General features: G+C 36.7%; 1 protein-coding gene across 4 annotated transcripts in view; it reads left to right on the top strand.

Moving 5' to 3' along the window:
* Positions 1-16,150, top strand: part of SMARCA2 (SWI/SNF related BAF chromatin remodeling complex subunit ATPase 2) — a 120,362-nt gene that overhangs the window by 61,901 nt on the left and 42,311 nt on the right. For all 4 annotated transcript variants that reach the window (XM_065860203.2, XM_065860205.2, XM_065860204.2 and 1 more), the window contains exons 19-27: positions 899-1,141; positions 1,424-1,537; positions 3,570-3,677; positions 6,052-6,138; positions 7,053-7,099; positions 8,524-8,690; positions 10,581-10,744; positions 13,198-13,425; positions 15,528-15,605. In XM_065860203.2, the coding sequence (XP_065716275.1) occupies positions 899-1,141; positions 1,424-1,537; positions 3,570-3,677; positions 6,052-6,138; positions 7,053-7,099; positions 8,524-8,690; positions 10,581-10,744; positions 13,198-13,425; positions 15,528-15,605 (1,236 nt within the window). The remainder of the gene's footprint in view (positions 1-898; positions 1,142-1,423; positions 1,538-3,569; positions 3,678-6,051; positions 6,139-7,052; positions 7,100-8,523; positions 8,691-10,580; positions 10,745-13,197; positions 13,426-15,527; positions 15,606-16,150) is intronic.

The following is a 16,150-nucleotide window of genomic DNA, read 5'->3' on the forward strand; positions in this document are numbered from 1 at the left end:
CCCTTTGTTGTTTATTTTTCACCTTCTTTCTTTTTGTACTGTATAGTCAGAGTATTCTTTTTTCCTCTCTGATACAAATGAGTGCATTTTCTTAGCATAATTCTGAACATGTGAGAACAATTTGAGACTGCAGAGTTTTGCTTCCCTTCTGGTTTTTGCCTACCCTTGCTAGAAGATAGAGAAGACATCACTATGCTATTCATCTTGTCCTGGGAAACTGAATTAGTTTAGCACCTTTGAAAGTGCAGACCAAGGCCTTCTTAGTCATATGGTCAGTGCTGCACATGTGCTGACTGCCCATGTTGTAGTATGGGTGGTAACTGAGCACCTTGCTTTTGATGTTTGCTGTGACTGCATTTAAACTTTCAAATTTAGAAATAGAAGTTTTATTTGAAGATGCGGAAACTGAGATGAGATGAGATGATCGTAATTATGCTGCTTCATTGTCGAGTGAAAACATAGGATTAGCTGAAACAAAACAAAGTTCAGGGTTGCTATTGTTTGAGAGCATAGTTATTTTGTCTGGAAATTCTTCTGTCTCCTTTCAAGGTTCTTGCTGCAGACAGATTTATTTGGAGTTTTTCTGGTCTCTTTATTCCCTTGTGAACTATACTCTAGTCCTTGAAGAGCTGATCACCCTAATCTCTTTCCCAGAAGTGGGAGAAGTTGTCTGTTTGCTATTGCAATTCAAGTCAGAATTCAGCATCAGATTCAGCATCCTTAGCGTTTGTTTCTATTTTTGCTGCTTGCAAGGGTACTGGGATTATGCTTGATTTGGTTTTTCTTATAGTTGAGAATGACTGGTGTTACTGCCTTGAAATACTTTTTTTCTATACCTGTTGAGAAGAATTTGACTAAGTCTGACTGGCTCTAACTTTGCCAACTTTTCTTCTTGCAGATTCGATGGAAATACATGATAGTAGATGAAGGCCATCGAATGAAGAACCATCACTGCAAGCTGACTCAGGTCTTGAATACTCACTATGTGGCTCCCAGACGAATATTGCTGACTGGGACTCCATTGCAGAACAAGTTGCCTGAACTCTGGGCTCTTCTCAATTTCCTCCTCCCAACCATTTTCAAGAGCTGTAGCACCTTTGAACAGTGGTTCAATGCTCCATTTGCCATGACTGGAGAACGGGTACAGTGGCAGTTTTTTTAAAACTTCAGAAATAAAGCACTTCAGTGAAAAAAAGAGCTTATATAGAAGGATTAGTGTTTGAATGCTCCCTGATACTTAGGGAATTAACGTAACTAAAAGCTACCCTTTTTATAATGCCAGAAAATTTTATTATCAGTGTCTTTTTTGATATAGAGTCAGTTTGGTTGTAACGTGCACGTAATTATTGCACATAACCTTTCATGCAAGAGAAGACATTACCTAATTGAGTTGCTTTGTAGTGACTTTTATAAACTTCTGTAGGTGGACTTGAATGAGGAAGAAACTATTCTGATCATCCGTCGTCTCCATAAAGTGCTCAGACCCTTCTTGCTGAGAAGATTGAAGAAAGAGGTTGAGTCCCAACTGCCAGAAAAGGTTTGCAATAAATGGAGTTGTGGAAGGGGTTCAATACTTTTTTTAAGCATTATGTAATATTCCTTCTGCAGATTTATTTTACAGAAGAAGACTTATTTAGCATCTCTTGTTCCTGTGGTTGGTTTGTTTATAACTGCAAAGAAGGTTGGCCACTGAAGAAACCTGAGTACCTCAAGTTTCTGCACTCTCAGGATTCCTAACCAGTCTTAAGAACTTCAGTTCTGTTTGTAGTCATCCACATAAGACATGCAACTTATTTCCATAATATCTGGTTTCAAGTTGTGAGTCTGTAAATTAGATTCTGTCCCATCCTCCATGCACCAGGTAGAATCTTTGCTCCCTTAACTAGTCCTAAAGGACTACTGGACTTTATACAATATGCAGAATTTGGTCCTTTGTTAATATTACAGATGCTGTGTGAAGTGTCTGTTGAAATTGCACAAGTTTTGTTTTTAACTACCAGCTTTTTAATTCAGAACATAAAATGCTCTTCTGGTTTGAAAGATCATTGTTTTTATCTCTGAGCAGCTCATCTTGCCTCACCCTGACTTAGGCTGCAAATCTGTTCCCAGAATAGAAAAGCAGCTAAATGAAAAAATAAATTTGAAGGGGTGCTAGGGAAGATTTGATGCTAATGTTGTCTGTCAACTATACCTAAATGAAATTTTTGTCGATTGTGTTATGAGCTGACTAACATTAACCAAATGAACAAATAGCTCTGTACAGATGCTTAGTACTCAAAGGAAAGGCTTTTAAAAAATTCTCATATTTATAATGTGAATGCTGTTACTGTTGAGACTTTCTGTTCCTTCAAATGTCAGATTCTCAGTATCCTCAGAAGCATTTATTTGAGAATGAGACATACTTACATTAGAAATATTACTGAAATCTTTATTTCTATTCAAATCTCTGCCAGTTAGAGCCTCTGTATTTGATAAATCCATTAATAGGCACTGGAGGAGAAGGATTTAGAAGTTGCATACACAGTGGTGCTCAGGACTATGTTTCTTGTTGTTTCCAGTATGTTATTTACAAAAAAAGCAATTAGTCCAACCATGAGGACTGAACTTCTGACTGAGGCCTGTTAATCAGCTCGTTTGATGTTACAAATCTTGGTAAATAAGCCATCGAATAAACACTCACTTCTCTTTAATGAGTTCATCCTCCTGTCTTTCTGAGAAGAAAATAACCTGATAATTTTTATTCCCTTTATTCTTTGAACGTTAGGAAGCTTACACTTTTTCTTTTAGGCACCACTTGGAAGATTTGTAGTCACTAGTGTAGCTTTATTTTGTGACTGTTTTTATTTTACATAATTTATTAAAACCATAGTGACTGTAATCTGGAAATCGTGTAATAGAAAAAATGGGCTAAATTTGGGTATGAAGTGTTTGTATTACTGGATTTAAAGATAGTGTGCAGTCAAAAACTGCTTTAATAAATATAGTTTTACAAAGCTGAACAAGAAGTCAAACTGAATGAGAGGCTTATGCAGTACTTGATTAATTCCGTGTGCTTTGAATTGACGTTGAGAAAACAGCATATTTCTATGCCAACCTAGGTAAGCATAATCCTAAGTAGACACTCTGAGAGATGCTTATTTGCTAGGTATACAATGATGATATTTTTTATAATGCTTGGCTTGACATTTTTAGAATGCTTTACAGACAGTATAAAGTCCACAAGTTATGAAAGATATTTTTTAAAATAACATGTTAGAAATTAAATTCTAAATTAATTTAAAAATTGTTAAAATTATAGAATGAGAAAATATATTTAGCAATTCTGCAGTTACATTCTTAGGATCTAACTGTCTTGTAGTAGTTGTGACTCCTAGAGATAATCTTTTGGAGATACTCATTGCTCTGCTTGTAGTTGGATTGCTGCACACTGAAATAATATGTGGTGTTAGGGTATGGATTACAAGATTAATAGTCTTTTGATTTGTGTTTCAGGATTACAAGAACTTGCAGTTAGATCCTAACATTATTATGTCAGTGTGTTTATGATTGATTTTTTTTTTTTACACTAGGTGGAATATGTGATCAAGTGTGATATGTCAGCTCTTCAGAAGATCCTGTACCGTCATATGCAAGCCAAGGGAATCCTGCTAACAGATGGTTCCGAAAAAGACAAGAAGGTACAAAAGAAAGACTAAGACACGTAGGAAACAATGCATTATGATTGAACATGTTAACAATATGATTTTTTGTTTTATAAAATCAGTATGTAGGCTTTTACTGCAGGTATCAGTATCTGTCATGGGAAAAGAAATGTCTATCAGACATGCTTTTGTTTTACAAGGCTGCAGCTTCTGCTCTTTATTCACAAGGAAGAAATACTATTTGTATTCACTGTTGTTACAGTGCATTTCTGCAAACAGGCAATGTTTGAAAAAAACCCAGCATTTCACTTGGCTGAGTTTAATCCAATAATATACCTGAATAACAGGGATTATGGCAGCACTGGCTGCAGAAGGTTATTCATCTTGTCTTTTGGAGCTATTAGTTAAGTGTAAGCTGCTTTTTTTTTTTCGACAGCTAGGGCTGCATGCTTGCATTCATGCTTACAAGATGTGTTAATGATTAAGTTCTTCAGGAGAACAGTAGGATTTGAAGTCATATAGTCAGGTTTAGGCTACATATTAGTATATGTTGATTATGCCATCACGTGACTTGATCCAAGTAATATAAACAAGTTGTCATTCATCAACTTATTTGTGTATGAACTTGTCACATTTATAATACATGTAAAACACCTTGAACAGTCACTGCACAACAGCCGGTGTTAACAGTTTGTGTTTGCACCATTATGTGCACATGACTTTGCAGTGCAGTCATGCTGTTTGCCCACCGTCCTTTTGCAGGTTGCATTGGTACAATGAGTGACTTTTTAATTCAGTATCTTATTTTACCCTCCATGTTTTGTGAAGTCAAATGGTTTTCTTTGCTGGTTCTTATTCAAACTCCAGACGAAGCTGTTTCTTACAGTTGGACATTGATTGTCATCTTCATAGTTTGAGCACTTTGTATACGTTACTTTATGTTCCTCTGTACTATTTTTAATGTAATTTTGTAGTTTGTTGTCTTTACTTTTGTCCTACAAATTTCATTTTATATCATAGTGTTCTACTTCCCTGCCTTTCTGGTCTCTTTCTTTCACCAGCTGAGAATCTTTGGTTGATTTTCCTCCACTTGCTTCTTCACCCAGCTTTCAGCTTTACCAGTGCAAATTAACTTTGCTGTCTTTGGAACACCTCCCTCTCCTTCCCGTCTCCCCAGGGGTGTTAATTTTTTCCTTTCTTGCCACCTTCTCTTAAGCCATTTTTTAGTGTAACTGCTTCATCAGGCTCTCTTATCCGTGCTTTCTATTGCCAGCAGAGGGAGGTGGTTGTTGAGAATGCTTGGCTTCAGCGATCAAACAATTGCTGTCAGGAAAAAATCCTGTCTTTTTGCGGCTCTGGCCTGAATCAGCTCAGACTACAGAGAATTCATAAAGCTGGAAAGCTCTAGGAAATGACTCTTAGAACAAATATGAACTGCATTTTGGAGCAAATTTGAGCAGATTTCGAAAAGAATAAAAAAGGGGTTTAGATGGGTAGAACACTCCCTTCAAATGTAAAATCTCTGCTCTAGGTGGAAGGTATGATTTCGCTGTACTTTCCAGGAAAGAGAATATTACTAGTATATGATATGATCAAATAGTGTACTTTTTCCCTTGTTTTACTCTTGGAAATTGCTGAATTGTTTTGCTGAGATTTTTAAAATAAATCTGAATTAGTCACACAGTAAGCTTGGAATATTGCGGCTACTCTGCTTACATTTTCATAAAATTACAACAAAGCAAAGTGACATCTGAAAGTGGCAAGTGTTTGGGAGGTTAACATGATATGATGTTCTCAAACTTGTGTCCACCAGTTGCAACTACTTTTTAACCTTACAGTTTAGTCTAGCACAACTGACTATTATCTGAAGTCTGTCCTGGTTCTCAAAAAGATTCACTGTATAGTGGGTTATAAGAATATACTTTGTTAAATATTAAGATGACTCACAAGATTTGGTTATCTCTAGCTTTTTAGCTGCCAGTGGGCCTGTGTTTTACTTGACTTGGAAAGAGAAGCCCATATATCCAGTTAACACACAGGAAGAGACTCTATAGAATTGAATCCAGATAGAGGGTTCAGACCTGATGAAATTTATATAGTTTTGTAGGAAACAGTATAACTAAGCAGTATGCAGGACAGAACTGCTTCCCACTGTGAATACTGTAGGTAGATAATGCACTTCATGTATTACTTCCAGGTCTTCCTTTTTCTTTATGGAACATCCTTATGGTAGATGAATTTACTGTGCAGTTACAGTAGTTTTTTGTTTTGTTTTGTTTTTTTAATTAGCGATGTGATGTTTAGGTTTGGGGTAGAAGTATTTTTATGCCTGCATTTGAAAATATCTTTCAAAAGCTTTATTAATAAGCTAAGAAATTAATCATTTGATTTGCATTGCTTGTACCCACAGGGAAAAGGTGGGGCAAAAACTCTTATGAACACTATCATGCAATTGAGAAAGATATGCAATCACCCGTACATGTTTCAACACATCGAGGTAAGACTTACTGTTTTGATTTTTGGGCTTGTTCTTATTCAGATGGCTAAGAAAACAGAAAACTGCTGTTGAAGCTTATGTGTTGGGGAGAGGACATCTCTGTCCACATCATTTGTGCTGAAAAGGACACTTTTGAAAAAACACAATCATTACGGTCCCTTATTTTTAGAAACAAATGGACAGCCAGCTTTTTATTAGTAATATGAAGTCTAGTTTTAAAGCATTTAATCTTGTGGAGACACTGTCCTTAAAAAAAAAAAAAAAGGTTTTTGATTTTAAATGTTCCAGAGCAAGTTAATCTCTATTTAGATGTAATTTACAATATAGAGACGCTAGTTCAAAATGCCATGTATAGGAACTTCAAGGCTAGCAGACTGCTACCCTTATACAATATAAACCAAATCTACCTTGCTTTTTCAGTAAAAATGTACTATACAGATAGCATCTCTGATTAGGACCCAAACTATATAGATACAGCAGTATATCTGCAAAGATAAAAAGTATTATAACTATCTGGAATGTAGCTACATTTATGAATTAATAATTAAATACCTTCTGTGGTGTATTATTTTTGTTGTTTTCATTCTTTGTTCTTCATATGCTAATTATTAAATTGACTAATTTAGAAATGGATCTCCCAGTAATTAGTATGAATTAATTAGGTTCTACTGTATTTGTAATCTGGTAAAATGTATGCTGACGGAAGTTACTTCTACAAACCATGAGTTTCAAATAATAGTAGAACAGGAAAACACTAAGCAGAGCACTGTTGCTACAGTGTGGATTCCAAGAGTATGAACATAATGCAACTCAAACCCAAACACTCATGTATTTAATTTATTTGATATAAGAATGCATAATTTTGGGTTACTGTGTAGTTTGTAATAATCTTTTTATTGCTTATAACTCTGCAGGAGTCCTTCGCTGAACATTTAGGCTACTCAAATGGTGTCATCAATGGGTAACTCAGTTTTTCTTCCTCTTCGTAATGTTGTGGTGGAGCTACTGCATCATATTTTTTTCTGGAAGAAACATGCTAACAAACTCCAGCAGTTTATAGAAAAGTAGAGGAAACACATGGCACATACCTAAAGCAAAGATAACAGGATGAGAACTGTTACATGAGCTTTTTATGAGCCTTCATCTCTTTCAGGGTGACAGACAGAAAAGATTGCAAAACATTATTTTGAAATAGCTTAGATAACATCTGAAATTAATTGGAATGACTCTTCAGAGTTATTAATTGGGATTGTCTTCTCTTTCTTTTTCCTTTTGTTTTCTGCTTTTTCCTCTTTACCATCTCTATTGTAAATTAAAGTAGCATTTCTTCCATTATTTGAGAGAAAAAAAGTTTTAAATATTTTTCTTGGCACTTCTTTGTGCAACTGTCTAGAAATAAATGCTTTCTAAAGGGACTGTGTGTGTCTTCCACCTGACTCCCTTCCTGTTCAGTTCTTAATGATATTTATTTTTTTTTTCTGTAACCAGTATACCAGACTATTTTTCTCATTGACTGGTATACTGGTCTGCTTGTCTCCTGAACAGTTTAGTCTTTTGCTGATGATGTACATGTGCATGTCAGAAGGCCATGTATCTTGTGGACTTAAGTATACTGTTTCTAATGATAAATCATATTTTGAGAGTACAAGCTCGAGGTTATAAAAAATGTTATGTGAAATTAATTTTTGTAAGGCATATCACTGTGATGCTGATGTAGATATCCTGTGTACTTCTAGTAGTTTTCTCAGTTACGATTTGAATTTCAGTACTAAGGGCCTGTTTTGCAATTCATAGTGTAAAATACAGAGGAGCGCTTCTGAAAGCAACTAAACATTGTTCCGGACTACTGAGGTTATATAGTTAAAGAATATATCCTGTCAAAGTCCTTCCAATCTCTGTATTTTAGTTCAATTTGGAATATTTTACTTTCACATGCATACCAATTGAGTGGAAAGTGCATCGCTTCTAATGCATGCCTGGTAAATAAAAGTTACAGCTGCAGTAAATGGCAGTTGAACACAAAACTAGCAGGTGAATGTCTTCACTGATAAAACACTGATTTAGCTGGGAAATAATGCGTGTTTTGATAAGTAATGAAACAGAATTGAGTTTCATAAAGGAAGGTATTCTGTGTGGTTAAAAGTCCACACAGTTTTTGTAAGTGAAGAAAAATCCTTTCCAAGTAGGAATTCACATGGGTATTTATTTTTTATTTTAATCAACATAAATAGTTTTAAAGAAAGAGAAGTGCATTTAGGCTTGTTTATCCTAAGTAGAATAATCTCTCTGCTGCAGTCATCATCAGCTCAGAGAGATTATTTAGACTGCAAAATTTTCTAAATGTGTGCTTGTTCTGGCATTTACTGTGCTTTTTCTCTTCAACAGAGCTGAACTTTATCGGGCCTCAGGGAAGTTTGAGCTACTCGATCGTATTCTACCAAAGTTACGAGCTACTAATCATCGTGTGCTTCTTTTCTGCCAAATGACATCACTTATGACCATTATGGAAGACTACTTTGCCTTCCGAAATTTCCTTTACCTGCGTCTTGATGGTAAGCTAAATGAAAAGAAAAAAAAAGGGTAAGGTAGCGTGCTGAGGATTATTTTCCTCCTTTACAAATATTAATGAACACAAACTTGAAATGCTATTATCCTCAAATATAAAGTGGGATAATGAAACTGAGACACAAATGAGCTGTGTCACTGTGCCACAGGGTGTCTTTGTCAAAACTGGCTGAAGAACATAGTACCATTCTAGCAAAGCCATCCTTGCACCTGTGACCTGCAGGTGTTTTAATGCTTCCCTTCAAGAAAGATGAATTATATGACATTTTAAATGTTTTAAATTACCTTACACCATGTACTTAAAAATGAATTATTTTTCGTGCTATGGAATGTCTATGGCAATATACAATATGGTAAATATGGCTCTTTATTTTCTTCAAGGTCTTGCATGTAGTTAATTAAATTTGTGAGATGTACCCTTTTTTCTTCTTTTCTGGTTTTGTGATGACATATCACCTTCCATGCTGAAATTTAACATATAGGTAGATTCTATCCAGCCTTCTCCTCACATTTTCTACTCACATCATGTGCTTCTTAAGGGAATGGGTCTCTGTGGGCCAGCATTTTGGCTATGTGATTGTACTGGATCTGGCTGGGATATAGGTGAACCTTCCTCCTAGCAGCCCATGTAGTGCTGTGCTTTGTGTTTGTGGCTGGGCAGGATAGGTAACACACCAGTGGTGACGCACCAGTGTGTGGATGTTGCTGAGCAGGCCTGGCACAGTGCAAAGACTTTTTCTCCAGAACCACCTCTGCACCCCCAAGGCCCGTAGGTTGGAAGTGGGCAAGAGTCTGGGAGGGGACCAGCTGGGACAGCTGGCTCGAACTCACCAGAGGGATATGCTCTGCGATAAAAGCTGAGGAAAGGGAAGATGATGCAGGAAAATTCCTTGTTACAGCATTGGTCTTCCCAAGCAATCATGGGTGCTGAGGCCCCGCTTTCCAAGAAGTGGCTGGACATCTACATGCTGATGGGAAGTAGCAAATAAATTCCTCTTTTAGCTTTGCTTTCATGCTCAGCTTTTGCTTTTGTTATTATCTCAGCTTAGGAGCTTTTCCATCTTTCTCTCCCTGCACAGAGAGTAAGAGATGTGTGTGTGGGGTGACATCTGGCAGCCAGCTGGGGTCAACCCACCACAGTAACAGGAAAACTTCATCTTCTGTACATAGACGGATACCTGAATAAAAATAGCAGACTCTCTTTGGTTTTCAGTTACAGACAGAAGTGTAAAAACGCAAACAGTGGGCTATGTTAGGTGATCCAAAGAGATGTTTGTCAAAGTACATGAGATTCATCCAGTTGCCAGAGTGCACAGGGCTTATTTTTCACTTGGAACTTTGTGTATGTTTTCACTATGATTGATTGCTCTCCCCCAGCCATTGTACACCATCACTTTCAAGATAGGATATTTTAAGAATTTTAAACCCTTTTATATTAATTATGACTCTGAAAGCTTACTCTGACATTTTGATAAATCTCTAGATAAGCAACTTAATATTTAGATGCTGTTGTGGCCAGAAGGCATTCATCAAAGCTGGAACACTCTTCTGTTTGTTTATAGTAAATTCAATTGAAATTTATGTCAGCCATAAAAAGGTATAACAATGTTAGCCAACATTTTACAGTCCACTTTAAAATGTCAAAAGAAATACTTAAAAAGAGGTATTTAGAAGTCTGTCTCTTACATGTGATAAGCAGTTGATCAAAACACTCGTGGCCAGTGTTTATTCTGTATTTTGAAAAATGAGGCAGAGGTGGCAAAGAGCAAGTGAGCTGAAGTTCCCTTTCACATGTACCTTTAGCAACTGACATTCTATTTATATTATTTCAGTTCACATTTTTGTTATAGGGTATTTTCTTTTTATTTTCTTTTCAGGCACAACAAAATCAGAGGATCGAGCTGCTCTATTGAAGAAGTTCAATGAACCTGGGTCACAATACTTTATCTTCTTGCTGAGTACAAGGGCTGGAGGGCTAGGCTTAAATCTCCAGGCTGCTGACACTGTTATAATCTTTGATAGTGACTGGAATCCTCACCAGGTTATTTTTATTTACTTATCTTCATGAAATATGCATTGTGATGCTTTTTGTGGGTTGCTTCTTTAAATTGGGGATATAGCCTAGGGTGAAAAGAATACATCCAGGTAAGTCATAAAATGCCCCTTTGAGTGGAATTAGTGGGACAAATTGCTATAATCAGGAAATGTTTTGGCTTGAATCTATGAGGTGATTCTGTGCCTGTGTGCGTTTTATCTGAGTCACAGGGAATCCTCAGAGCTACGGTCCTTATAGAACTGCTTCGTTTGTGTAACTGTACTCATTCTGTAACCTCGGGGCATTAATAAGTCAGTCCCATTTTGAGTCTTGGTACATAGTTTGCAATATTTTAGTAAAGGCTGTGCAGGGCACTGCCTGTCTCGGGAAGTGAGGGGCCATATGAGTGCAGCAGTCCTGGCCTGGGACATTGAACTTACACTGTTGGTGTAGGTGGGTAGTAGTGAGTACAGATCAGCAGGAGAAGAGAGTATCAAACCACTTCAGCTCATTTTTAAAAAGCTGGAAGAGGTAACTAAAATCTTTGTCACTTAGTACCTCTTTTTTTTTTTTTTTTTTTTTTTAAGAACATAAGTTAGGTATCTCTGGAGGTATGTAGCTATGTTAAAAAGAGTCTTACGTAGAACTTCCAAGGCAGTACTCCCATAGATGCCATGATGAGCAATTTAAAGCAAGGCGTAAGAAATTTGGAGCAATTATATTTATAGGTTTTAAAAGCAGCTGAGAAAGCACTTTATTTTTTGTATTTTTCTTGACCTTTAGGTCACTTTCACAGACAAGTTTAATGCAGAGTACAGTATATTTCAATAGTTGGATAGCAATAAATCTTTGCAGTGTAATAAAAATTACAGAATATTTTCTGGAGTATTCATTGAGCAGGTTTTTAAGTTACAAATCATAGAATTGTTTAGATTGAAAAAAACCCTGAAGGTCATCAGTTCCAATGTGAACCTAACACTGCCAAGTCCACCACAAAACCATGTCCCTAAGTGCCATATCTACATGTCTTTTAAACACCTTTAGGGATGGTGACTCAGTTGCTTCCCTGGGCAACATGTTCCAATGCTTGATTAGCCTTTCAGTGAAGAAATTGTTCCTAATATCCATTATAAACCTCCCCTGATGTAACTTGAGGCCATTTCCTCTTGCCCTATCACTTGTTAGTTGAGAGAAGAAATCGACACCCACCTCGCTACAAACTCCTTTCAGGTAGTTGTAGACAGCGATAAGGTCTCCCCTCAGCTGCCTTTTCAATACAGGCAGTTTTCTCTTCTCTTGAAGATGGGAGTAATTTGTTCATTTTAACTAGCAGTGTCCTAGAAAGGGATAGCTGGGGAGGAGGGGAAAGAGGAGTGTAGCACTTAAATGGTGTAGTTCCAGAAGTTAAAACCTGTATGTCTTCACTTTACCATTTTCCTGTGTTTCTGAGAATTATTACATAAACAAATTAATATTGTAGCTTCACCGTTAATGCAAGCTTCAAATACACATTTAGCTTGCAGGACCTGCATCATATGTGCTCAGGAGGTAATTGTGGGAGGTGAGAGCTAAGAATGGTACTGAAAGCAAGGTGCTGGACTGAAATAGGAGAACTCATTGCCCGGTTTTTTTTTTTCTCCTCTACATTAAGAAATCTGTGTGTTGTGAGGTACAACAAAACTGTGATAGCATTTTGGGATTAGATACCCTTCACTATCTGCCTATGCTGAAGTAGAAACACATCATCTGTAGGATTTAATGGATTTCTCTTTTCCCCAAAGAAAATACAGAAGATTTTGAATTAGCAAAATAAAGTCTTTACCTATGACCTGCAGTGCACTGTTTATTTCCACCATTTCTAAGTGCCACAATCTGACCAAAAAGTAGTTACATTGATTCACGGTCTTGTATCTAGGATCTTTTGGTGAGGAAGGTCATATTTAAGCTGTTTTAACACAAATATTCCAAGTTAAAAGCCAAATCAACAGGTCAAGTAAGTTTTAGTTAACATATTTAAGAACTAGCAATGGCCTTTAGTAGGTAAGTTAATATATGGTTTTTTTCACAGTAATTTTGTTGCTTTCTTTTCCTGCATTCAAGGCATGTTTTACTTCAGGGCTCATAGTAGCTTGGAAGGGCAAGAGCTTTGAACAGAAGGAAATAATAACCAAACCTTCTCAGTCACTGCACATGCTTTCAAGAAGTTTTGGGCTTACTGCATTTACACTGTACAGAGCATATCTGTGTTTTTTCCTTTCACTTTTCCCCCTACCTGGGTCTGATGAAGTTTTGGTAAAGAAAACAATGAGGAATCACCCATGTGAACTAAGTTGAACTGTTGTTTGAGAACTTCCTTTTTATCCCAGAAAGAATTCAGCATTATAATGTCCTTTAAGCAGAGAACAATTTCTGTAGCACACTTACAGTATAAATCACTCTGTCTGTTCTTTGCCTAATAGGACTTGCAGGCCCAAGACAGAGCTCACCGAATTGGTCAGCAGAATGAAGTTAGAGTCCTGCGACTGTGCACTGTGAACAGTGTGGAAGAGAAGATACTTGCAGCCGCAAAGTATAAGCTGAATGTAGATCAAAAAGTTATTCAGGCTGGAATGTTTGATCAGAAATCTTCAAGCCATGAAAGAAGAGCCTTCCTACAGGCTATATTGGAGCATGAAGAAGAAAATGAGGTAAGGTAGTTAGAAGTAATCAGCAAGAGGATGTTTCAGAAAGTACTGAGTCATTTTTTCATCAGTTACAGAGACTGTCATCTCCTTTGAAATTAGAAATGTCTTCATATTCTTACCATCCATTCAAAGAAACAACTTCATTTTTCTCTCTGTTTTTGGTCACAGTAATAGGTTATGATGTGATGGTTACAGTTAAATCTTAGGGTAGAATTAGGCATTGTGACTTAAACGCATTCTGCCCTTTCATAATTTTGCCAAAAAATTGTTTTAAACAAAGCTTTTTCCAGAAAAGCTTATATCTTAAATGAGGTCACCTGGTTTTCAGATATGGTGAATAAATAGGATGGAATTTGCACCATTGTGCACTGGTCAGCCGTTGCTTATTCTTTGCAATAGAGCTGGAAACAAAATTTGAATATTAAATGGGAGACTGACAAGAAAAAGTAAATCTCTTGGTGAAGTTATTAATATCAAAACAACTTTTACTTGCAAATATGGACTAGCATATCTAATAATGAGATTGTTTAATCGCCACCTCGTTAAATATTCCCATACTAAGCATGCTTTAAACTTGCATATCAAAACTTTTCACATTTTTATGTATAGCACCGGATTCTATTTGTACTTTCTTAGTAGTTATTGTGAATTCAGCATTCAAAACTCCCCTTGTTTTTCTTTCTTCTTTCCTCTCCTGTTCACTCTGTTTTTTTCTGTTAGCAATACTAGATAAAGCAAAGAGGTAATTTCTCTGCATTTAGAAAGATATATTTGAATAATATACTCATGAAGGCATTTTTTTTGTTGGGATTAGTGTTTATAATTTTTTTCTTCTGCCAAGCATACCTTGTTAGCAATACGATTATTCAGAGTAACCACAGATAATGTGGACACTGTTGCAGCTTCTGCTGTGGGATCCCTTATTTTTTGCAGGTCACAAGTTGCTCTCTTTGAGATGATAGGAAGCATGTGAAACTTTCGTGAGGGTCACATTTTTCAATGATCATAAATGAAGGGATCTGTAGTCTTTTTCCTCTCCTTGTGTGTAACTGTGTAACTTCATTTTCTGGAACGCTGAAGGAGCACTGACTAGAAGTGAGAGCTAGCTCTCTATCGTTTTCCCTGTTGCTTTTTTCATATTAAAATTGAAATTATATGTACATTAAGGTATTTGTTGGGAATTGCATTAGAAAGAACATTTTTTTTCTAAGGTGTAAAAATCTTTGTAGTGGAGACAAAATGTGTGGATATAGTTAAAGACCTTTTCTGTTTATTTCTGGGGAAAAAGCTACAGAGTGTTAACTGTATACAGCATTCTATACTTGCATTTCACTGAGTACAGAACATGAGTTTTCATGAAAAATTCTAGGTCTGCAGCATACTGTAACATAGGTTCAGTAAGCAGTCTGTAGTTCTATTTGTGTTGAGCTGTTGTCAGATTTTAAATGCCATGTGCTTTGAAAATAATTTAGGGAGGGAAACTGAACATTGTGGACTCTGTTTAAGTGGATATCATAGGTGTTTAACATTTTAGTTGAATTATACAGTTCCAAGTTTTTCTGAGGACTGTTTCTGCTTTGATGAAATAATTCATTTTGTCTGAAATCAGAAGTTCACATCTCAGTTTGTAAGCAGGTAATGATTAAGAGTTATTCAGCAGAGTTGTTTCCAGTATAATGACACTTTTTTTTTGTTTTGTTTTTTAACCTGGACTTTTTAATTCTCCTTGCTTTTGACAGCAAAGGCTTCATAATGCAAAATAGTATTTATATGGGAGTACTGTAGAACAGCAAACGGAAATGCATATATTTTAACTGAAGCTTTTGACCCAGGAAAACCACAACCCAGAATTTCCTGGTTGCATATTTGCTCACTTCCTCGTTCTCAATTTATGAAGGTGTTGATAAGTCCCAGTCGTCTCTCCAATTTTGTCTATTTTGCATTACTTCTGAATTGCCGAACACTTCAAAAGTTTTAGTTTCATTTTGAGTGTTTGACACGCGTTGTGACAGAAGGAAGTTCAGTGCAACACTGACCTGATGGAGGCTGTTACTGCAAGTTATGTGTAGCTTCTGTCTAATACCTTTATCCATCTACATAACCAGGAGGAAGACGAAGTTCCTGATGATGAGACTCTGAATCAGATGATTGCTCGACGTGAGGAGGAATTTGATCTCTTTATGGTAAGGATGATATGATCATAAGTAGAATATCTTCTATAGTGTTTTTAACAAAGGCTTTAACCTGTTGTTCCAATTTTAGAAAACCTTTTTGGTGGAATAGGCTTTATTTACATGCATTGTTTATCTGAGGGAAGAAAGGTAGTCTACTTAAATATAGGTTCCTCACATGACAGAAAGACTTCAGGGATCCTTCAGACAGCATAGTGGAACAGTGGTTTTTCTTTCAGCTAAGTTCTTCTAGGTGGCTATGCTTTTCTGCTTTTCCTCGGATGCTGTACTCGCTGCTGGTAAGACCACCAACAGAATGCTGAAGAAACTCATGTTTAGATTTATTACTATGATAGCCAAGAAAGTCTGATAAGTTTTCCCACGTTCCATTGTGAGAGGGGTGTGTTTGAGGAGGGGTGGATGGAACAGGTTACTAGAGCTGAAGTATCCCATCCCATAATCGTCATATCCCCTATGTAAGAGGGTGATCACGAGGGTCACTCTCTCTTCGCCCATGGCCGGCATCCAGAGGGGACCCTGTCTGTCTGCCTGTGATG

The sequence above is a fragment of the Patagioenas fasciata genome, chromosome Z (genome assembly GCF_037038585.1).
Source record: "Patagioenas fasciata isolate bPatFas1 chromosome Z, bPatFas1.hap1, whole genome shotgun sequence".
NCBI lineage: Eukaryota > Metazoa > Chordata > Aves > Columbiformes > Columbidae > Patagioenas > Patagioenas fasciata.